Raw genomic sequence first — 19,411 nt, forward strand, 5'->3', positions numbered from 1 at the left:
CATGGTGGCAGGAGAGAGAGAGAGGGAAGCAGGAAGTGCTACACACTTTTAAACAATCAGATCTTCGGAGAACTCACTCACTATCATGAGAGCTTGCTGTTCTGCTGCCACAATCCAATCACCTCCCACCATGTCCATTCCCCAACGCTGGGGATTACAATTCAACATGAGATTTGGGTGGAGGCACAGAGCCAAACCATATCACATGCTTTTAACTATTAGCCACGATGTGTGACACAGTTTGGTACTTAATCACATAGTCCTACAGCTTCACTACTGTAATCACCTTTTGTGTCACTCAAGAAAATGTTTCTTAAACATAAGAACTTCTGCTTCTCTTACTTTTTACCAGAGTTATTATAAGAGTGTTACAAATAATGGTGTTCATGTCTTCATGTGAGACTTTGCTTGTACTAAAATCATTTGTTGCATCTGAGATCACGGGTTGAATGTGGTAATTGACCCTGTGAGGTAAATTTGGAGAAAATAAATGGTGTGAAAAAGAGCACCCCCTCTCTGCCAGCCTTTAATGCTAAAGGGGCAGCAATATACTCAAGCAGAAAAAGCTGGAGGCCCTGGGACGGGCTCCACCTCCATGCAACTCCAGCCAGGGCAAAACAGTGAATAGGGAAACATGGTTCAGAGAGAGCCAGCGAGTGTCACCGACTACAGCAACTAGACTGTGCAAATGACAGTAAAAAATACTTTTATTTTTCTTTTTATAGACATCTAAGAATTTTTATCCCAGCTACTCAGGGGGCTGAGGCAGGAGAATCGCTTGAACCCAGAGGTGGAGGTTGCAGTGAGCCGAGATCACCACTGCACTCTAGTCTAGCCTGGTCAACAGAGCAAGACTCTTCTTCAGAAAAAAAAAAAAAAAGGAAGTGTCCTTACAGCAGACATACAAACGGTTGAGGGAAAAATCTTTAAGAAGTCAAACCAAGTGACATGGTTTTATGCTTCTATTCACATAAATTTATCGAAATTTCCTAAACTAAGCACACTTTTTAAAGCCTTAAAATTTTAAAACAAAAGCTGAAAACTTAGGAGATAAAATTGTTTCTAATTCTGGTTTATTTTGGACTGTCTCTCAGAAGTTTAAATATATATATTTTATATATAATTATATATATTATAAAATTAGATATATTATATATAAACTGTATCTATAGTTACAGATACATAAATATAGATAACTATAGATACATAAATATAGATTTCTATTATATATATAATATAAAAAAGCCACCATATTGTTCAAGCCATTTGGCAACCATTTTTTCTTTATACAAATTATATTTTGTAATATTCTTCAACTTAATTTTCTAATGATTATATGGTATTCCATTTTGTGAATGTACCAAAACTTAATGTATAATTTCTTACTGTTAAATATTTAGAACTTTCCAATTTTCAATATTATAAGTAATGCTACTAAAAGTATCCTTTTACATATCTCTTAAATCCTTATAATTACAATTGCTGTCTTGAAGGATATACATTTACATTTTTTACTTACATTATCAAATAACAAAGAAGTTTATATCAACCAATTCAACTAATAAGGAATATCACATTAGATTTTTTTATTCATCATTAAATTACAAGGCAAAAAAATGATATTTTGTTTTAATTTGCATTTATTTGATTGTTGAAACTGTATACATTTTTCTCATGCATTTCTTCTTTGAGAATTACCTGATTATATCCTTTCCTATTTTTTTTTTCCTGGAGGTGATGGCTTCTTTTTTTTATTTTTAGAAGTTGCTTATTTAAGATAGCAATTGTTTATAGTAAATACAGTTTATAATGTTAATAATGTTTTTTGGCTAATTTTTAAAAATTTGTCATCCAGATTCCCAACCTTTGGAATATATTTTTTTCTTTTTTTATCATGTTTGTATCAAGATGTAGTTAAACTCATGGCACATTTTAAACATCTGTAAGTCAGAAGGATCACTTTTGGAAGAGGCCAATTACTGGCAAAAGTGATTCATTATCAAGACAAAAAGTAAATGTACTTTGAAGTGTAAAAATCTTAAAAAATTCTTAAAGAACCCTTTATAAAAGCAATGCAAAGTATTTACTATACATCTGAATAATATGCACTTCATAATTGTGCCTCACCCCACCTCCTAAAATCTTATATTGATCTGTGTTTTGGGTTTGAGAGCCACCTTAATGTGGAAATGCAGGAATCAGCAGGATCAAGTCCAAGAAGAATGAAGCCAGATGGTTCTGTAAGACCCAATGTGAATAGACATATACAACAGGAATTATTTAAACTGCTTAACCATTCCCACAAAAATGAGTAGGTATATTTAAAGAAAACTTTTTTAAAGCAGAAGTTATCTACAATATTCCAGTTGAGAGAAGATATATTCACAGGCAGTTTGGACAAGATGACTCCGGTCATATGAAACTTTAGTTTTATTATAGACACTTTATGCAAACATTTCAATACTTTTTGCTACTTCTATAATCTTTAAGCAAGGCAGTCAGTTACAGTACAAATGGGAAAATATAAACAAAATTACACATTTTATCTTTTAAAATCTACTTTAATTCTGTTATAAAATTTATAAAGCAGTTTAAACTATGATTTCTCTCCACTTGATGATGTCTCTCACTCTGTTCCTTTAATTACGAAGTCTCTGAAGACTCTGAACTTGATTGAGGAAATGTTAAACAGATACCTCTTCATAATTCTGTAAGTGTTTGCTTTTAACTTTGAATAAATGCAATATCTAAACAAATATTAAAAAGTATTTAACGTCTCATACAGTCAGAGTTCACTGGCGCTTTGTTCCAGCCTGGACACTGACCATTGAAAAATAGATGCCTTTCTGTGCCAGCAGCTGCTGATGCGTGCCATGCTCCTTGACTCTGCCATTCTGAAACACCACTATTAAGTCTGCATTCTGGATGGTGGACAGGCGGTGAGCAATCACAATGCAGGTGCGGCCTTCTCTGGCTTTGTCCAGGGCTTCTTGGACAACCTATTCCATAATCACATAGATTAATTCTCATAATAGTTCTTTTCCCTAATTCCTCTTCCATAAAAAGCTCCACAGTAGGACGGGCACGGTGGCTCACGCTTGTAATCCCAGCACTTTGGGAGGCCAAGGCGGGCAGATTACAAGGTCAGATCGAGACCATCCTGGCTAACACGGTGAAACCCCGTCTCTATCAAAAATACAAAAAATGAGCCGGGCTTGGTGGTGGGTGCCTGTAGTCCCAGCTAGTCGGGAGGCTGAGGCAGGAGAATGGTGTGAACCCAGGAGGCAGAGCTTGCAGGGAGCCAAGATTGCGCCACTGTGCTCCAGCCTGGGTGACAGAGCGAGACTCCATCTCAAGAAAAAAAAAAAAAGCTCCACAACAATACAACAATAGATCCTTCTTAACAAGGTGTCAGTGAAATAGAACAGGTTTTTGAAAACAAAGGATTTGTCATATCAGATGACTGAACCCTAATTTGGGTTAGTTCCAAGGCAGCAGTTATCTACCCCTAACTTTTTTTTTTATTTGAAACAGGGCCTCACTCTGTCACCAGGGTGGAGTGTAGTGGTACAATCATGGCTTACTGCAGCCTCAACCTCCTGGGCTCAAGTGATTCTTCCACCTCAGCCTCCTGAGTAGCTGGGACTACAAGTTCCCACCACCATGCCTAGCTAATTATTTTATTTTTTGTAGAGACAATGTCTCTCTGTGTTACCCAGGCTGGTCTCAAAACTCCTGGGCTCAAGTGATCCTCCCACCTCAGCCTTCCAAAGTGTTGGGGTCACAGGTGTGAGCCACGGCAGTAGGTGCCGGCCAGCAGTCATCTACTCTTAAAGTTAAGGCAGTAAATACAGTTCACTGACTCATTTAAAAACATTTACTAATGTGTTTACCTTAGTTTCAAGGATGTTACAACATCCTTGAAAACAGACCTCAAATCCAGCTCACAGTAAATTCAAGAAGCCTGAGCAAAGGCCAAATACAGACTCCCGAATTTTTTTATTGTAAAGTAGAGAATACCTCATACTGAGTTCGTCTTTCAGATAATCTGAATTTTTAACGTTTTCTCTGACTAGAAATGATTGCTAATATTTATCTTAAAAGGTACAGCCAGATTTTAACATTGTCTTTACCACTTTTCCTTATGGTTGCTGAAGAGATGCTGCCAGTAGAAGTAGGAAATACGGCTCCTGAAAGCAGCTTCTTAGGTCAACGCAAAGTGATCTAGTGATGGTTTGTGAAGCATATGTGCTGTAAGACTAATCTGCCTTGTGTCATCTTTACTCTCCTGAATAACAGCTACAGAAAGTGTTTACATTTTACTGAAAGGTGATGTAAGTAACAGTCAATAATCTGGCTACATTTTGTTCTTTACTATGGAGAATACAGCATTTTTAAGGATGACTGATTCAAGTATGGATGAACCCAATTTAAATTCTTACCTTTTCACTTTCTGTATCCAGAGCTGATGTGGCTTCATCCAAAAGCAAAATATGAGGCTGTCTAACAAGGGCACGAGCTATGGCAATGCGTTGTTTCTGGCCACCAGAGAGCTGAGTTCCTTTGTCTCCTACTCTAGTGCTATATTTCTGTAAATAAGGTTTTGTTGTTATGAAAGTAGAACTGAAAGTAAAGTTCTAACAGCTTGCTTATAGAAAGTAGGATAGACGATTCTATATACTCCAAAAATTTAGGTTCAGAAGCTAAGAATGGTTCATGAATAATTAAGGAAAGAACAGTAAAAAAGCCCAAAATGGCAGGTTTACTATCTATTTGAAAATAAATGTTTGGGCCTTAAGATGATATGTTTTAGTGTAAACAGGTCAGCATTTTAATGAAGAAGAATATTGTTGCAATGTTAGTATCTTCCATCTTCTGGTTTCATTATATTTGGGACAAAGATTGGCAGGAGAAAGGAAATTTGATTTGAACAAAGTATTCATAATAAAATAATTGAAGCTCATCTTACTTGTAACCAGCAGGTGACACTCTCTGCATGATTTTAAATTGAGGAAAGACATTCTTGGGATATCAGCCTTTTAGTGTCTGTTTTTATGAAAGTATCTCCAACACTTAAACAATTTTAATGGATGCTACTTAAAGGATTCCATTTTGATATCTAACTTTGAAAATGAACATCTCCTTTTTAAACATTTTTGTTGTTAGAGTGCTCCCAAAGTTCTTCCCGTGTTGTTTCCCACAATGGATAATTGTCACCAGCTATTCACTATGACGATAGGGACAGCAGTTAAAGGTTACTCAGGAGAGAGCAGAAACAGGATGTGACTGCACTTGTAACCTAGAAAACAATACTATCTTATTATTTCTAGGCCCTTGCCAGGCTGAAATTTTAGTACAGGGTTGCCTATTTTTATTTGCTGTATCTGGCAACCCTAGTTTTGTGGCACTCAGCCCTGGGTTTCCCCCTGTAAATAGAGGGAGAAGACGCCAGATGAGGTTTTGGCAGATGCTTGGGACTGGCTCTACCCCAGAGCTGTGGCTGTCTCAGAAGGCAGGAGCACTGAAGTGTGTCTCATGTGAGTGGAGGGTTTACTAGTTGCACTCTTGATATAGTACTGATCCTGTTGAGGCAGATAAAGGCAGTGCGGCAGTCTTACAAGGAGGTAACTAAACCAGCCACCTACAGGGTGAGGTAAATCCTAGTATTAATCACTTAGGAGAAGTGGATCCTTAGGTAATAGGACTTAGGGGTTTTACCTTTTCTCTCCTGGTCTAGACACTGAGGAAGAGAATTATGGTGTCTACAGGTGTGTTCTGTGTGACAGATTAGAGACCAGGATTTGTCCTGTGGTAGACAAATGCCAGAGGGGCAAAGTATATTTAAAAAGATAGATAATAGTTACTCTCTGTGTTTGTGTTTTATTAACCCCTAGCCCAGTGGTTCCCCAACTTGAGCCTGCAACAGTATTACCTGGGCTCTTAAAACGTGGATTGCTGGATCTGCAGTCCTAACAGGTTCCCAGGTGATGCTGATCCGTGTCTATACTTGAGAACCACTATCCTCTCATCAGTAAAGGGGATTGGAGCTTTCTGTTTTAAATGTTTGAGCCTGGAGAAGGGTCAATTATCTAGTTGGGCTAGACTGTGAAAGGAGAGTGGGAGACAAGGCCACCTCCCTGGGACTTAATGAGATTGGTGTCAGCAGTTATCCAAAGAAGAGCCTATGGAAGAAGGGAATCTTGGGAAAGAGAGCCACCTGGTGTTGCTTGCCTGCCTCATGAGGAAACTGTCTTCCCTGCCGGGTTGAGGCTCCTGAGCTTTGTTTTAGGGGGCACTTCCTTAGAATAAAGAGCATAACTGGTGATAATGGGTGAGGTAGATTACCTAGGTTGAGAAGCACTTCAAAATATAGGACCTAACTTTTGCAGCAACATGGATGCAGCTGGAGGCCATTATCCCAAGCAAAGTAATGCAGGAACAGAAAGCCAAATACTGCATGTTCTCACTTATAAGTGGCAGCTAAACATCAGGTACTCATAGATGAAAAGTGGCAACAATAGAAACTGAGGACTATTAGTGTAGGGAGGGAAGGGGGGTAAGTGTTGAAAAACTACCTATTGGGTTCTGTGCTCAGTACCTAGGTGACAGGATCATTTGTACCCTGAAACCTCAGCATCATGCAATATACCCAGGTATAATAAACCTGTACATGTACCCCCTAAGTCTAAAATAAAGGTTGGAAAAAATCTAATTTTGGACTTTTAATACAGGTTGAACATCCATAATCCAAAAAATTCAAAATCTGAAATTCTGAAACTTTTTGAGCACCAACATGATGCCACAAGTGGAAAATTTCACACATGATCTCATGTGACAGGTCACAGTCAAAACACAGTCAAAACTTTGTTTCATGCTCAAAGTTATTAAAAATTTGTATAAAATTGCCTTCTGGCTATGTGTATAAGGTATACATGAAATATAAGTGAATTATGTATATGCAAATATTCCAAAATCCAAAACACTTCTGGTCCCAAGTATTTTGGAAAAGGAATATTCAACTTGCAAAAACTAATACACAGGACCTAGGGGGGCTTGAGAGAGGATGAGAGGTTCCATTTATCCAACTTCCTAGGAGGAATTCAGAGGACACCCATAGGACCACAGCCCAGGGAGCCCTAGAAAAGATTTCAACCATTCACTGTAAACAAAGTTTGGGGCCCATGAAATGTATGATGATGAGAGATTACATGATACCATGGTCACTTTAATGGCTCAACCCTTATTCAGAGAGAGCACTCTTTCTGGCATGGGTTCAGCCCTCTGGACTGGACTGACTCCACAGTGACTTTTGAGGCTTGGGAGAGAGCTGCAAGGAGGAAGAAGGAAGAGAAATAGGGGAGAGACAATCATGCCTACTTCCTCAGCAGGCCAGAAGCAGCATGTGCAGGTGGGGACCCAGACTCTGTACTTGGACTTAAAGTGAAAGGCTTTCCAGATATTGTACTTACCCCTAAGGCTGAAAAAGGTGGAGCCTCAAGCCTATAGCTTTGGATTGAGACAATTTTTCCAGTTCTCCTATCCCAGAAATGTTCCTCTCTCCTAAACCTGAAGTGGTCGAACACTTTCATCCCTTCCTCACAAGGAGGGTCAGGTGATCAGGTAAAGGTAACAACTAACCCAAACAGGAAGTGTGGCCAGATGCTTGTATACAGGTAAGGGTGTGATTTGGTTGCTAATTTCTCTTCACTTCTGGGAAACCAGCCCCTTATTAATCAAACTATAGGCCAGAGAGGCTGCCACATGCTCCCAGGCTGTTTATTTGAAGAGAGACTTACATTAGGCAGTGACTCAATGAAGGCATGTATGTTGGCCTCCTTGGCTGCCCTCACGATCTCTTCCTGTGACACCACCCGGCTGTTGTCTCCATAGGCAATGTTCTCAGCAATGCTGCAGTCAAACAGGATGGGCTCCTGGGACACGATGCCCAGGTGTGCTCGGAGCCACTGAACATTCAGTCGCTTTATTTCTTTGCCATCAAGCAGCTGAAAACAAGAGTTCACAGATCAACTTCAGGACCAGCACACTTTGAATGTAGCACAATTAACATCATTATTTCTTACACTGAAACTGCCAAGTTACTGTGAAATCAAGGAAAAGTTTGTGTGATTAAAATTTGGATAGTTAAGGTTAACGCAACAAGGTCATAATTGTATGCCTTGAGGAACTGTCATGTTTCCTGTGTTTCAACCATGGTTTCTGATGTATGCATGTGGTAGGCAGAATAATGTTCCCTCTCCCACAAGACATCTGTGTCCTAATCCCTGGATCCTGTGAATGTGTTATGTTACATGGCAAAAAGAAACTAAAGTAGTAGATGTAAGGTTGCTAATCAGCTGACTGTAAAATAAGATTATCCTGAATTATCTTGGTGAACCTAATGTAATCATAAGGGCTCTTAACTGAAGAAGAAGGAGGGAGGAGAGTATCAGCAAATGCAGTGTGAGAAAGACTCAACCAGCCACTGCTCGTTTTGAAAATGGAGGAAGGGGCCACAAGCAAGAAAACAGATCATCCTTCGGAGCCTCTAGAAGGAACACAGCCCTCCTGACACTTGATATGAGCCCACTGAGACCTATTTTAGACTTCTGACCTCCAGAAGTGTAAAGTCATAAATTGGTGTTGTTTTAAGCCACTGAATTTGTGGCAAGTGGTTATAGCAGCCACACTAATACAACGCCTAATAATTCTGAGATGTATCCTGACAGCCTTATTCTTAAATCTCCATTTTTCAGAGACACAGTGCCCAGGATTAGCATGGAAATAAATAACAACTATGACCACATAATAGCTTTGCAGGTCAGGAACTACAGGGGATGGATAGGTGAACAGGGGTAGGAAAGGGTGAATGGAGATCCTCAATACTGAGCCAGATGAGTAGGAACAGAGGGCTGCCCTTTCTCTATAATCTGGCTCCCTGGATTATCCTGCAGAAGACTGGGGAGGGCACCTTACAGCCTTGCTGATAACAAGCCCTACTCTGATGCAAATATGTCTACCAGATAGGTCTGCTTTGCAAGATAATTTTCTGGCATTCAAGTGAGAGAGCTGTTCATCCCTTCTGAAGAAGGCACCAGTGACTCAGCTTTGAGCTTTTCTAATAGTAGTGACTAGTGCGTGCTGAGCCATATACTCTCTGTATCCCATGTGCCTGGCTGGGTGGCTCAAGGGGACAGCTGGCTAGCAGTAGAGTACAATCTTTGCTACAGGAACATGGCTTCTGCTTGTGACACTGGCAGGTGCAGGGATGGAAGCTCTCCCATAACCTTATTAGTTCCAAGCTGAGTTGCCATGGAGACTATTCCACACATGTATGCTCCAGGCTTCCTTACAATGTTAATAAATGAAGGTGGAAAATAGAGGGTGGAGAGAGACAGTGAAAGCCAAACAAGGATGTGGCTAAGCAGCAGATCTTGTTAGATAAAACACTGTACTTGAGAAGTGGAAATTTAAGGAAAGGAGGAGTTTGGTTTTTGCTTTTGTTTTTGTTGTAATTTTCCAGGTTTACACCCCTGGGAGGAAAACAGACACTGCCTAACTAATATAATCGCAGGCAAATCTGAATAATCTCAGCAAGTTATAACGAGTTTCTTCATTACACTGAATACACTCTTGGGCCTCCTCGTCCCCACATAATACCCTAGAATTCCAAACTATTTAAAACCTGTGTTGACTGAAGAATTCTTTCTTTAAGTAAAACAAGTTTAGATGCCTAGAATGTAAAACAGATCAAAGAAGCAGAGCTTCTTTGGCTGAGGAATGGTGTTGGTCTGAGGAAAGACCAAGGAACTCTGGGGAATCTATGAGAAGTGCTCAAAAAATCCTGGCCTAAATAAAAATATAACTAGGAAAGTAAACCTATTGGTAAGAAATAATGAAAGGCCAGATTAAAATGATTGGCTATCTCTATTGTAGATTGTTAAGTCTATTGCTTGCTTTCATTAGCGCAAAAATGTAAATGTTAAATGTGTATTCTTCTATGCATATTTACTGTGAAATAATAATTAATTTTTAAAAATCAAGCACTGACAACGTTGTAGGTTCTGTGATAAGCATGTCTCATACAGTCTCTTGTTTAACCTTCATAGCAACACTTATAAGGTCACTGTGATGTTAATTCCCATTTTACTGATAAGGAAATGAGCAAAGTTAAGTAACTTATACAAGGTCACACAATTAGTAATTGGGGGAAAACCAAGACTGGATCTAAACACTATAGATTGGGTTTTGGTAACACTAATACCTCACAACTGAAAGATATTTTGTGTCCCCCCTTGAAAGGGGAATGCCCCCATCTTGCCTCAGGCACTTCTTGGGTTATAACCAGACAATGACAAGCAGCTTCTAATTGTATCCCAAAGGGGGTTCTGACTGTTGTATATGGGAGAGACTGGAAAGGGGAGAAAGGAAAGGTAAGGGGAAGACTCAAAGCAGGGGTGATTTAACAGTGACGCTGATGAAGGTTAAGCTTCAAGAGCCCTCAATTACATGTAAATTCTGGGAAGTCGAACAGTTTTCTGGGTGGGAGGGAGGCAAGGCTGTAGTCAGGAAGCTCTTCCCTGTAAGTATTGATGATAAATTGCCTAAAAATGAAAAGGGACCAAAATCTTTAAGCTTCCAGTATTTGGTTATGATTTTTTTTTCATTTGAAGTAAATATCCACTTTTGTATCTAATTTAGCATTCAAAAAAAATTTTTTTTTTTACTTTAAGTTGAATCCCTACAATTGTATAACCTTCAGGTCCCTCAAAACTTGGAGGATCCTCCCATCTTCACAATTTCATAGCTTAATTATTCAAGACTCTCCACAATTTAACCTAAATCTTTCTTCAAATTTACCAGTTCAGTGGCTCTCGAATGATGGTTGGCATCAGAATCACCTCGGAATATTATAAAAATAAAAGGCCAAACCCTAGCCTACTTGAATAATCCAGGCCGGCTGTGTTTTTTACTAGCTCTTGAGGCCATTCTAATATTCACCGAAGCTTTAGAACCACCACTTCAGGTCAATGTTTTTCAACATGGGATTCAAGGTCCACTGATGGTCACGAGAATTTCATGACTTCAGGGGGTCCTTAGGGTCCAATCCTTTCTTTAATTCTTATGCTCAAATCCACAGACTCATTTTTACATGGCAATAAAAACTAATTAGTAGTAATCCACTGAGTTATTCAGGGCTACTCATTGATGTCCATAAACAAAACTTTGTACATTTACTAGAGTTTATTGTGGACACTTTCTGCTGAGAAGTCTGGCTGCAGTGCACCATCTGGCAGTATTTCCAAGCCCTAGTGCAAATGCACAGGAGAAGATAATGGATATTCCTGCAATAAATGAGGACACTTTGTTTTCAGTGCATTATCAATAATGTCTTGGGATGCTTACTGTCCTATGCACTCAGCATTCATTTTCATATACTTCTGTGTCTGACCTTTTATACATCAAGGGACTAGAAGGCTAAAAACTATTTCCCAGTTTCCCTTGGTTCTGGAAGTAAGTCAGGGTCTACCAGGGAGATGCACAATGTAAAATCTGGGAGGTAGACACCAGCTCTCCTTCAGCAGCTGTGGTAAGCTAACGGCTTAACTCATCTTTGGCAGACAAGAATTTCTGCAACAGCCAGATTCTAGTCTCGTGTCTTTAAATTTGGAACAGCTGTGATATCGGCATAATTTTCTGCAGCTTCTTGGTTACAGAATCACAGCTGCAGTGCTGTGATTTGGAAGTCTGGGAGCAAATAGCCTCCTTTCTTTCACTCTTCCAGCCCTTCCAAAGATTTTGTAAGCATGTAATTCCCTTTATTAAATACTTATCTACTTGAAATACCTAGGGCAGTTTCTGTTTCCTACTCTGAACTGTAACTGATGCTGTCCATGTTTTATTATGTTCTGCTTGTGTTTATATACTTGCAGAATAATCATTAATTATTCCTTATTGTATCATTATTGTGCTGTATTGTATTGTTGTTTTCAACTCCAACATTTTGTTATCACCAAGTGTTTTTCCCACTGGAAAGTGACTATGAGTACATTAGTGGATGGTGACATTTTTAAATCTTTCCTACATGAGTTCTCATCAGAGAAGTTTGAGAACCACTACTCAAACTAAACTCCCATTTCAGCCAAAGTGTCCTATTTGCTGCATTGGGAACAAATCACTGATTGCAGCTTGTATTTTCTCTTACATTGAATGTCATCCCTACTGTTCACCCATATGCAAATCCTTATCTCTTAAGAACTAGCTCTAGGCCTATCTCCTTTAACTCACAAAAGTATATGCCCCATCTGCTCAGTTAAAGTATTTGAGGGCAGATATCATGCCCTACAATTCATTATAGCACGATCTTTAACACACCACTTAATAACTGTCTGTTGAGGGCCATAATCAGTGTCTGAGAGCTAACATTTCCTCTCTAATTGCTTTGGCTGTCAGCGACGTCTTTATTTAGAGTCCTGTTTTTAAGCTCACCACAAAATTGAAGGACACAATCAGAGTTCACAGAAAATATAAAGCAAGAGAGTAAAAGTAGGGAACAAGCTTGTAATGATTTAAGAGTAAACTGAATAAAGGCATAACTGTCTTTGAATACAATAACAAACATTTATGAGTAAGAGTGACCGCTGTGAGGAAGTAAAAAGAGTCCTAGACTAAAGATTGAAAACTCTCTTTTCATTTGAGTCATTAAATGCTACTAGCGTCCATACACAGCGGGTGGGCATCCATCTGACTTGTACTAGCAGGCATCCATTCTGATTGGTCAGTGTCCATGCTGTTCCCATTGTTAAGAATTTTAAATATCACTTCTCAGTACAACTAATTACGTGCCTACATAATGAAAATGTCTTGCTCTTAATTCTATTCCTTCCTAGTTTGTCTTCTTTCCTATCCCCCATCATAGTTGTTTAAACTCACTACTCCCTGCCAGACACCTCCCTCATCCCCAGCAACTAAGACAAAAGGGCACACTTCCATGTTCTTTTTACATTTCCCAAATTTGTTGATTCTACTTTTTTTTCCTCAGATGATGTTTCAATGCCCTCTCTCCATCAATGATTTTGTCTCATCCCCAGTCATAAAAATGCTCAAGAGTTCAACCCCTAAACATTTTCCCTGGACTCTGCCTCCCCACTCAAGTGCTGTCCTTATTTGCCTTTCTTTTACTTTCCATCTTCTTGATAATCTATGCTCACTTACATCTCCATTTCTTCCCCTAACCATACTTCAGCCACCCTTAACTGTTTCCTACCATCACTACTTCACTAAGAATATTTTAAAATGTCAGAAATAGCCCATTCATTGCTAGATTCTATCATGTCTTCTCAGTCTCCTCCTTACCCAATCTCTCTATACCATCTGTCATTGCTGACCACCATCTTTGAAACAGTCTCCATCCTTGGCTTTCATCTCACTCCTAGCACCTGTCCTGTATCTTTCTGGCTACTTCCATTTTTGTTGGTTCTTCTCAAGTCAGCTGAAACCTAAGTACAGCAAGGGAGACAGGTGGTACAAAGGGTGCTTGCAAAGGAGGGTAGAGGGGTAGTGTTGAGGGGAGCCTGGAGAAGTTGGCTGGGACAGATGACACCACTTGGAGACCATATTTAGGCTGTCAGACTTTATCCAAGTGGGACTGTTGTTTAAAGGTTTGAAAAAACATGGCTTATAGTTGAGAATTAAATACATTCAGACATTTGGATGATGAAAACCTGAACTGAGCTAAATGTGAAAGTGTGCTCACCACTTTCCCTGCCAAGGGGTCGTAGAACCGCTCCAGGAGCTGGACCACTGTGCTCTTCCCACAGCCACTGCTGCCCACCAGAGCCAGCGTCTGGCCCTTCTTCACTTCCAGGCTCAGTCCCTGAAGCACTGGGATGTCCGGTCGGGTGGGATAGTTGAATACAACTTCACCAAATGTGACATTTCCTTCCAATGTGTTCTGCAATGAGAAGAATAACAGTAAATTTGAATGCTGCAATACTGAAAATAAAGTGTATAGCTAACTCTCTCGATTACCAGGTGTCAGAAGATAATTAATTTGTGTTACAATTGGCTTCACTTCAAACTGCTAGAATTTATTTATTTTATTTTAATTTTATTATTTATTTATTTTTTATTTTTTTGAGACAGAGTCTCACTCTGTCACCCAGGCTGGAGTGCAGTGGCATGATCTCAGCTCACTGCAACCTCCACCCCCCAGGTTCAAGCAATTATCGTACCTCAGCCTCCCAAGTAGCTGGGATTACAGGCGTGTGCCACCACACCCAGCTAATCTTTTTTTTTAATTTTTATTTGAGATGGAGTTTCACCATATTGGCCAAGCTGGTCTCGAACTCCTGACCTCAAGTGATCCACCCACCTTGGCCTCCCAAAGTGCTGGGATTACAGGCATGAGCCACTGTGCTTGACCTCAGACTGCTAGAATTTAATAAATGAGATCTAAAAGAGTAAAAGCTTTCATAGCATGTATTGTTAAGACAATATGAATATGCAATACAGCTACAATAACTCAAATCTGTTCCTCAGGAATACAGTAACTTACATACAATAAAATCTGATAACCAGCCTGGGCAACATAACGAGACCCTGTCTCTACAAATAATTAAAAAATTAGCTGGGCATGATGGCACGCGCTTGTAGTCCCAGTTACTTGGGAGGCTGAGGCAGGAGGATCGCTTGAGCCCAGAAGATCAAGGCTGCAGTGAGCTATGATCATACTGCTGCACTTCAGCCTGGATGACAGAGTAAGACTCTGTCTCTTAAAAAAATTGTTTTTAAAAAATCTGATTAATAGATTTTGCTTATAAAGTGAGCAGTATTCCTATTTCCCTATAACCTTTGCTATGTAAAAGTACTGAATGTTGATGTATATTATTAGCAGTTATTGAAAGGAATCTATGATCTAGGAAGTTTTATTTTATCATCAGCATATTTGAAAGTACAAATTTTATTAAGTTTCCACTTAAAATACTTTCATTCAGGAGTCAGGAGTAGATCAAACAGTTGAAACATCAAACTCACCGGCGTTAGGCCTTCCGTGCTGTAGCTGTCAATCAAAGGGGTTTTTTCAATGATCATGATGATGTGGGCTGCTGATATTTTGGCTTTGGCATAGTCAGGAGCAAATGAACTGACTTGCCCCACGGCCATGGCACCAAAGACAACAGCTGAAAATACTCTGGAAAGCACAAACACAAAACATGTGCACAGCATTACCATCACAATGCTAGAAAGCTGACACTCCTTTTTTTTTTTTTTTTTTTTGAGGTGGGGTCTTCCTGTGTTGCCCAGGCTGGAGTGCAGTAGTGCAATCAGAGCTCACTAAAGATATGATCTCCAGGGCTTAAGCGATCTTCCCACCTCAGCCTCTGTAGTAGCTGGGACTACAACTGTGCGTGACCACACCAGCTAATTTTTTATTTTTTGTAGAGATGGGGGTCTCCCTATATTGCCCAGGCTGGTCTCGAACTACCGGGCTGAAGTGAACCTCCTGCTTCAGCCTCCAAAAGTGCCGGGATTATAGGTGTGAGCCACCATGCCTGGCCAAAAGTTGACACTTCTATAACCAGAGAGCTTTGCCTCTAATAGTTATAAAACAGATGTTAAAAATAAAACAAACACATTTCCTTATAAGTTCATGTCAATGTGATAGATTGATTGCAAAATGGCCCATTTTTTTCCCTCTGTATACCTCTCTCTGTATCCTCATCTTCTTGCACTGTGACCTTTGCAGCACCCTTTGAATCTGGGATGGCCTTGTGACTTGCTTTGGCCAACAGGATATGGTAGAAATCACTTTTGCCAGTTCCAAGCCTATGACTCAGGGGGCCTTATATGCTTTGTGAGCATGCATGCATGTGTTCTCTCTCTCTTTCTCTCTCTCTCTCTCAGAATTCTGCCACTGTCTCAAACCCAGGATAGCCTGCTGGAGGATGAGGCACACATGGAGGAGAGCTGTCTGAATCCCAACCAACCAGCTACAGACACAATCCACTACAGACACATGAGTAAGTCCAGCTGAGATCCACTATGCCTAATCCAGATCAGTAGAACTTCACAGCTAACCCACAGGTTTGTGGGCAAAAATATGTATGTCTCTGAGGTTTAGTGGCTGATTGTTACACAGCATTATTGTGGTAATCAACAACGGATACAGTCAGTGATGTTGGAATTACATCAGATTCTTAAAAACCTATGAATTGCGCAACAAAAAGAAAGTTTCTTACAGAGCCAGATATCATGTTGCTCTTAAGATGCATTGACATTCTTATCTATGACATGGGAATCACAGTAACTTAAAGTTGGGAAGGACCTTACAGGTATCAAGACCAGCTCTCCATGTTCGTGCCTGGACACCTCCCCTAAATTGGCTTCCATCCTCTGTTTTAGGAAGTAGCATGTTTGATTGTCTATTGTTAAACAGTTCTTTTTCAAACTGAAGAAAAAATTTACTTCCTTTTACATAAGACAGGCCTACAAGTCTTGAAATATTGCTAAAAACTCCTTTGCTTCTTTGATAACTCCTTTCACTGCCCTTCTCTGGACACATTTATTAATATGCTTTTTTTAAACACAAGCCTGGAACAGACATAATACTTGGGAACCCTCCCAGAATACAGGGAATTCATCGCTTTCTTTCCTCTGGACTCTATGCCTATGTTTGTGTAGCATATTGTGTCATTAGTTTTTGTTTGTTTGTTTGTTTAACTAGCACTAAATAAAACACCGATAGTTAATCTTGGACTTGTGATCATTTAAACCTATGGGACCTTTTTCTAATGCACTGTTCTTCAGACAGGTCTTCCTTTTCCTTAACTTGGAAGGTTGATTTTGCAAACCTAAATGCCCCAATGTCAGCAACTTTCATCAATTCAATTTTTTGGAGTAAAGCAATATATCAAATAATTATCTAATCAAAGCCCCAATGCCAGTGATACTTGGTTTTGATCTCTAGGCCATAATCACAAATAGCACCTGCATATCATTTGTCCAATGTACATCTTTAATGGAAATTTAGATGTCTTTTTGGGGGTCATCCTGAGCAAACTGTAATGCATGAACAACTCAATGTTTAAAAAGGACAGAAATACTATACTAACACATTATACTGCCAGGCTTATATGATTCTGGTTTAAATATAAAATTATATCGCTACTAATTACGTTATGCTATCAAGAGGCAGAATCTTACCCACCTCCAAATCTAGAAGCTCAGAAAGATTACACATACTTTTGACCGCCAAATTGCATATTTGGGTACTTTTGTAGTATAATTGCTTCAGGCTTATCTTCCTCTGACCGAGGTACAATTATCTACATTCAGAACAATGTAGCAGAAAAATCCCAATATAACTTTTCCTTTGTCATTTCTGAATTCATTTGGCTCTTACCTTCCAACTCCTCTCTTATCAAGGGAAAGTAAGCCTATCCTGGAATTGCCAAAGGCTTGCAGAACTTAGTACAACACATCTGTATTTTACTTGCTCTGTAAGAAAGTCCTTTAAAAGGAGCCAGTCAGACTCCTTGCTCAGGGCTAGGCTTCTTCCCAAATGCCAAGGCCTTCTCAAAATCTCCGAATGGAATCACTCCACTCAGTCACAGATTTGGAAAGGTCAGCTATGTGTGAGCCAGCAATGAGGAAAGAAGTTACTGCTCCTCCAAATGAAAGGGGGTGCTTCAATGGTGGCACATGAAGACTCAGAGGCAAAAATGCCGATTTAGGAATCACCAGAATCTCTTCATGAGGCTTCACAGTAGGGTTTCCTATCTAGACATGAAGCATGTTCATCCCAGCTTTATTTTTAGAGTTTAACTAAATAATAGCCCAATACTTACAACAGAACATCCTCAAAGCTCATGAGTTTATGTGCCACCAAGTAGGCTCCAAACCGGAAACATCCAGCATAGGAAAAATACATCATTGCCTGGGTGAAGGAAAATGTAATTCCAAAGATGTGTGCTTTCCTCAAAGAGTTTCTGAAAAGAAGACATTTGAAAACTCATTCCACTTTCATTTCTCAGTCCTTAAAATGTAACTTTTGATAGGTTGGCAGTAGGGCACAGAGGCATGACCGACAAAAATGAGTTTCGTTTCCAAAGAACTAAGTTTGGTCCTCACTTTACACTTAACAGTTGTGCAAATTTGGGAAACTGCCTAACCTCTGAGACTCAGTGTTTTTATCTTTAATGTAGAATTAACTACACCTCAAAGTGTTGATGTAAAGAGAAAATAATCCAATGACTGTAAAGAGCCGGTTAGGGATCAATAAGTAAAAGTTATCTCCCTTTCTCCCCACTTTTGGACACATAGTATGGAAGTACTCTACATAAATATTCATTCCGCACACAGTTACCCAACACCTACAAGGTGAAGGGGCCATGATGGGTTGACATAGAGGAAACAGGCATGTTCTTGACTTAGGAGACCTGACTTGAGTTGAATTACTATTTATGCATTAGAGGTGCCTTATGAATAATCTGTTATAGGAAGAAAGGAGAAGCACTAAATTCTTCAGGGGTCTTAGAAAAGGCTTTAAAAGGGGGTTGACATTCTAGAATCATGATATGGATCCAGCTCAGTGATATGGAGGTGTGGGTGGGGGCAGGTTAGCAAGTGGGCAGCCCTGGGCTTCCAACCCCTCCTGCTACCAGATCAACTCTGCTTTTACCTTCATCACATATGAAGATTTCAAATAATTTTTTTTTAGACAAAAAGGCTCTACCATCATTTTTTTAAAATAAAAGCTTAAAAATCCATCAATAAGGTCCAGCTCTCTCCTTTTATTATAAGAAACAGACTCAGAAAGCTTGGGCTTGCTTATGTTCACACCACTTATTAGAGCCTTCACTGGGATGACTGTGTTAAAGGAAGAAGGTCTGCACTGGAGAAGGGGTAAAAAGCAGAAAGACAGGTAAATCCAGGAAGCACCATCCTCTCTGTGTCCCACAGGTACCTCAAATTTCAGGTTCCATAAATAACTCATTTTCAACTAGAGCAAATTATAGGGTCATATCCTACCTGGACATCAGATAGTCATTCTCAGCATCATGTCTCCCTCCCTTCTCATCAGTGACCCATTCTTACAGGTTCTACCTCAGAGATGTCCCTGCCTTAGTTCAGGGTCTTGTACTTTCTCTCTTGCATAATTACAACTGTTTCTCAATGGGTTACCTTCGAGCACTTTCTCCACTTGCTCCCTACCTTCTAGCCAAAGTAATCCCTCTGAAAACAAATATGATGATTGAAAAATTATTCACACTCTCCTCCCACTCTTCAGCGGTTATTACCTGTATGGTACCTGCAAACTCTGAGCATACATATGTTCAAACTTCTGCTCCTGAGTCAAAGAAACAACGGTTCGGAAGTTTTCTATTGCTTCAGAAGCGATCTGTAACAGACA

General features: G+C 39.7%; 1 protein-coding gene across 3 annotated transcripts in view; it reads right to left on the reverse strand.

Moving 5' to 3' along the window:
• Window positions 1-2,392: 2,392 nt before the first annotated feature.
• Window positions 2,393-19,411, reverse strand: part of ABCB1 (ATP binding cassette subfamily B member 1) — a 208,404-nt gene continuing 191,385 nt past the window's right edge. For all 3 annotated transcript variants that reach the window (XM_034964364.4, XM_008976306.6, XM_055114636.3), the window contains 7 exons: window positions 19,299-19,399; window positions 17,847-17,987; window positions 15,034-15,190; window positions 13,754-13,951; window positions 7,797-8,003; window positions 4,443-4,589; window positions 2,393-2,999 (listed from right to left, as the gene is read on the reverse strand). In XM_034964364.4, the coding sequence (XP_034820255.1) occupies window positions 2,793-2,999; window positions 4,443-4,589; window positions 7,797-8,003; window positions 13,754-13,951; window positions 15,034-15,190; window positions 17,847-17,987; window positions 19,299-19,399 (1,158 nt within the window). In that variant the 3' untranslated portion in view covers window positions 2,393-2,792. The remainder of the gene's footprint in view (window positions 3,000-4,442; window positions 4,590-7,796; window positions 8,004-13,753; window positions 13,952-15,033; window positions 15,191-17,846; window positions 17,988-19,298; window positions 19,400-19,411) is intronic.

The sequence above is a fragment of the Pan paniscus genome, chromosome 6, assembly GCF_029289425.2.
Source record: "Pan paniscus chromosome 6, NHGRI_mPanPan1-v2.0_pri, whole genome shotgun sequence".
Taxonomy (NCBI): domain Eukaryota; kingdom Metazoa; phylum Chordata; class Mammalia; order Primates; family Hominidae; genus Pan; species Pan paniscus.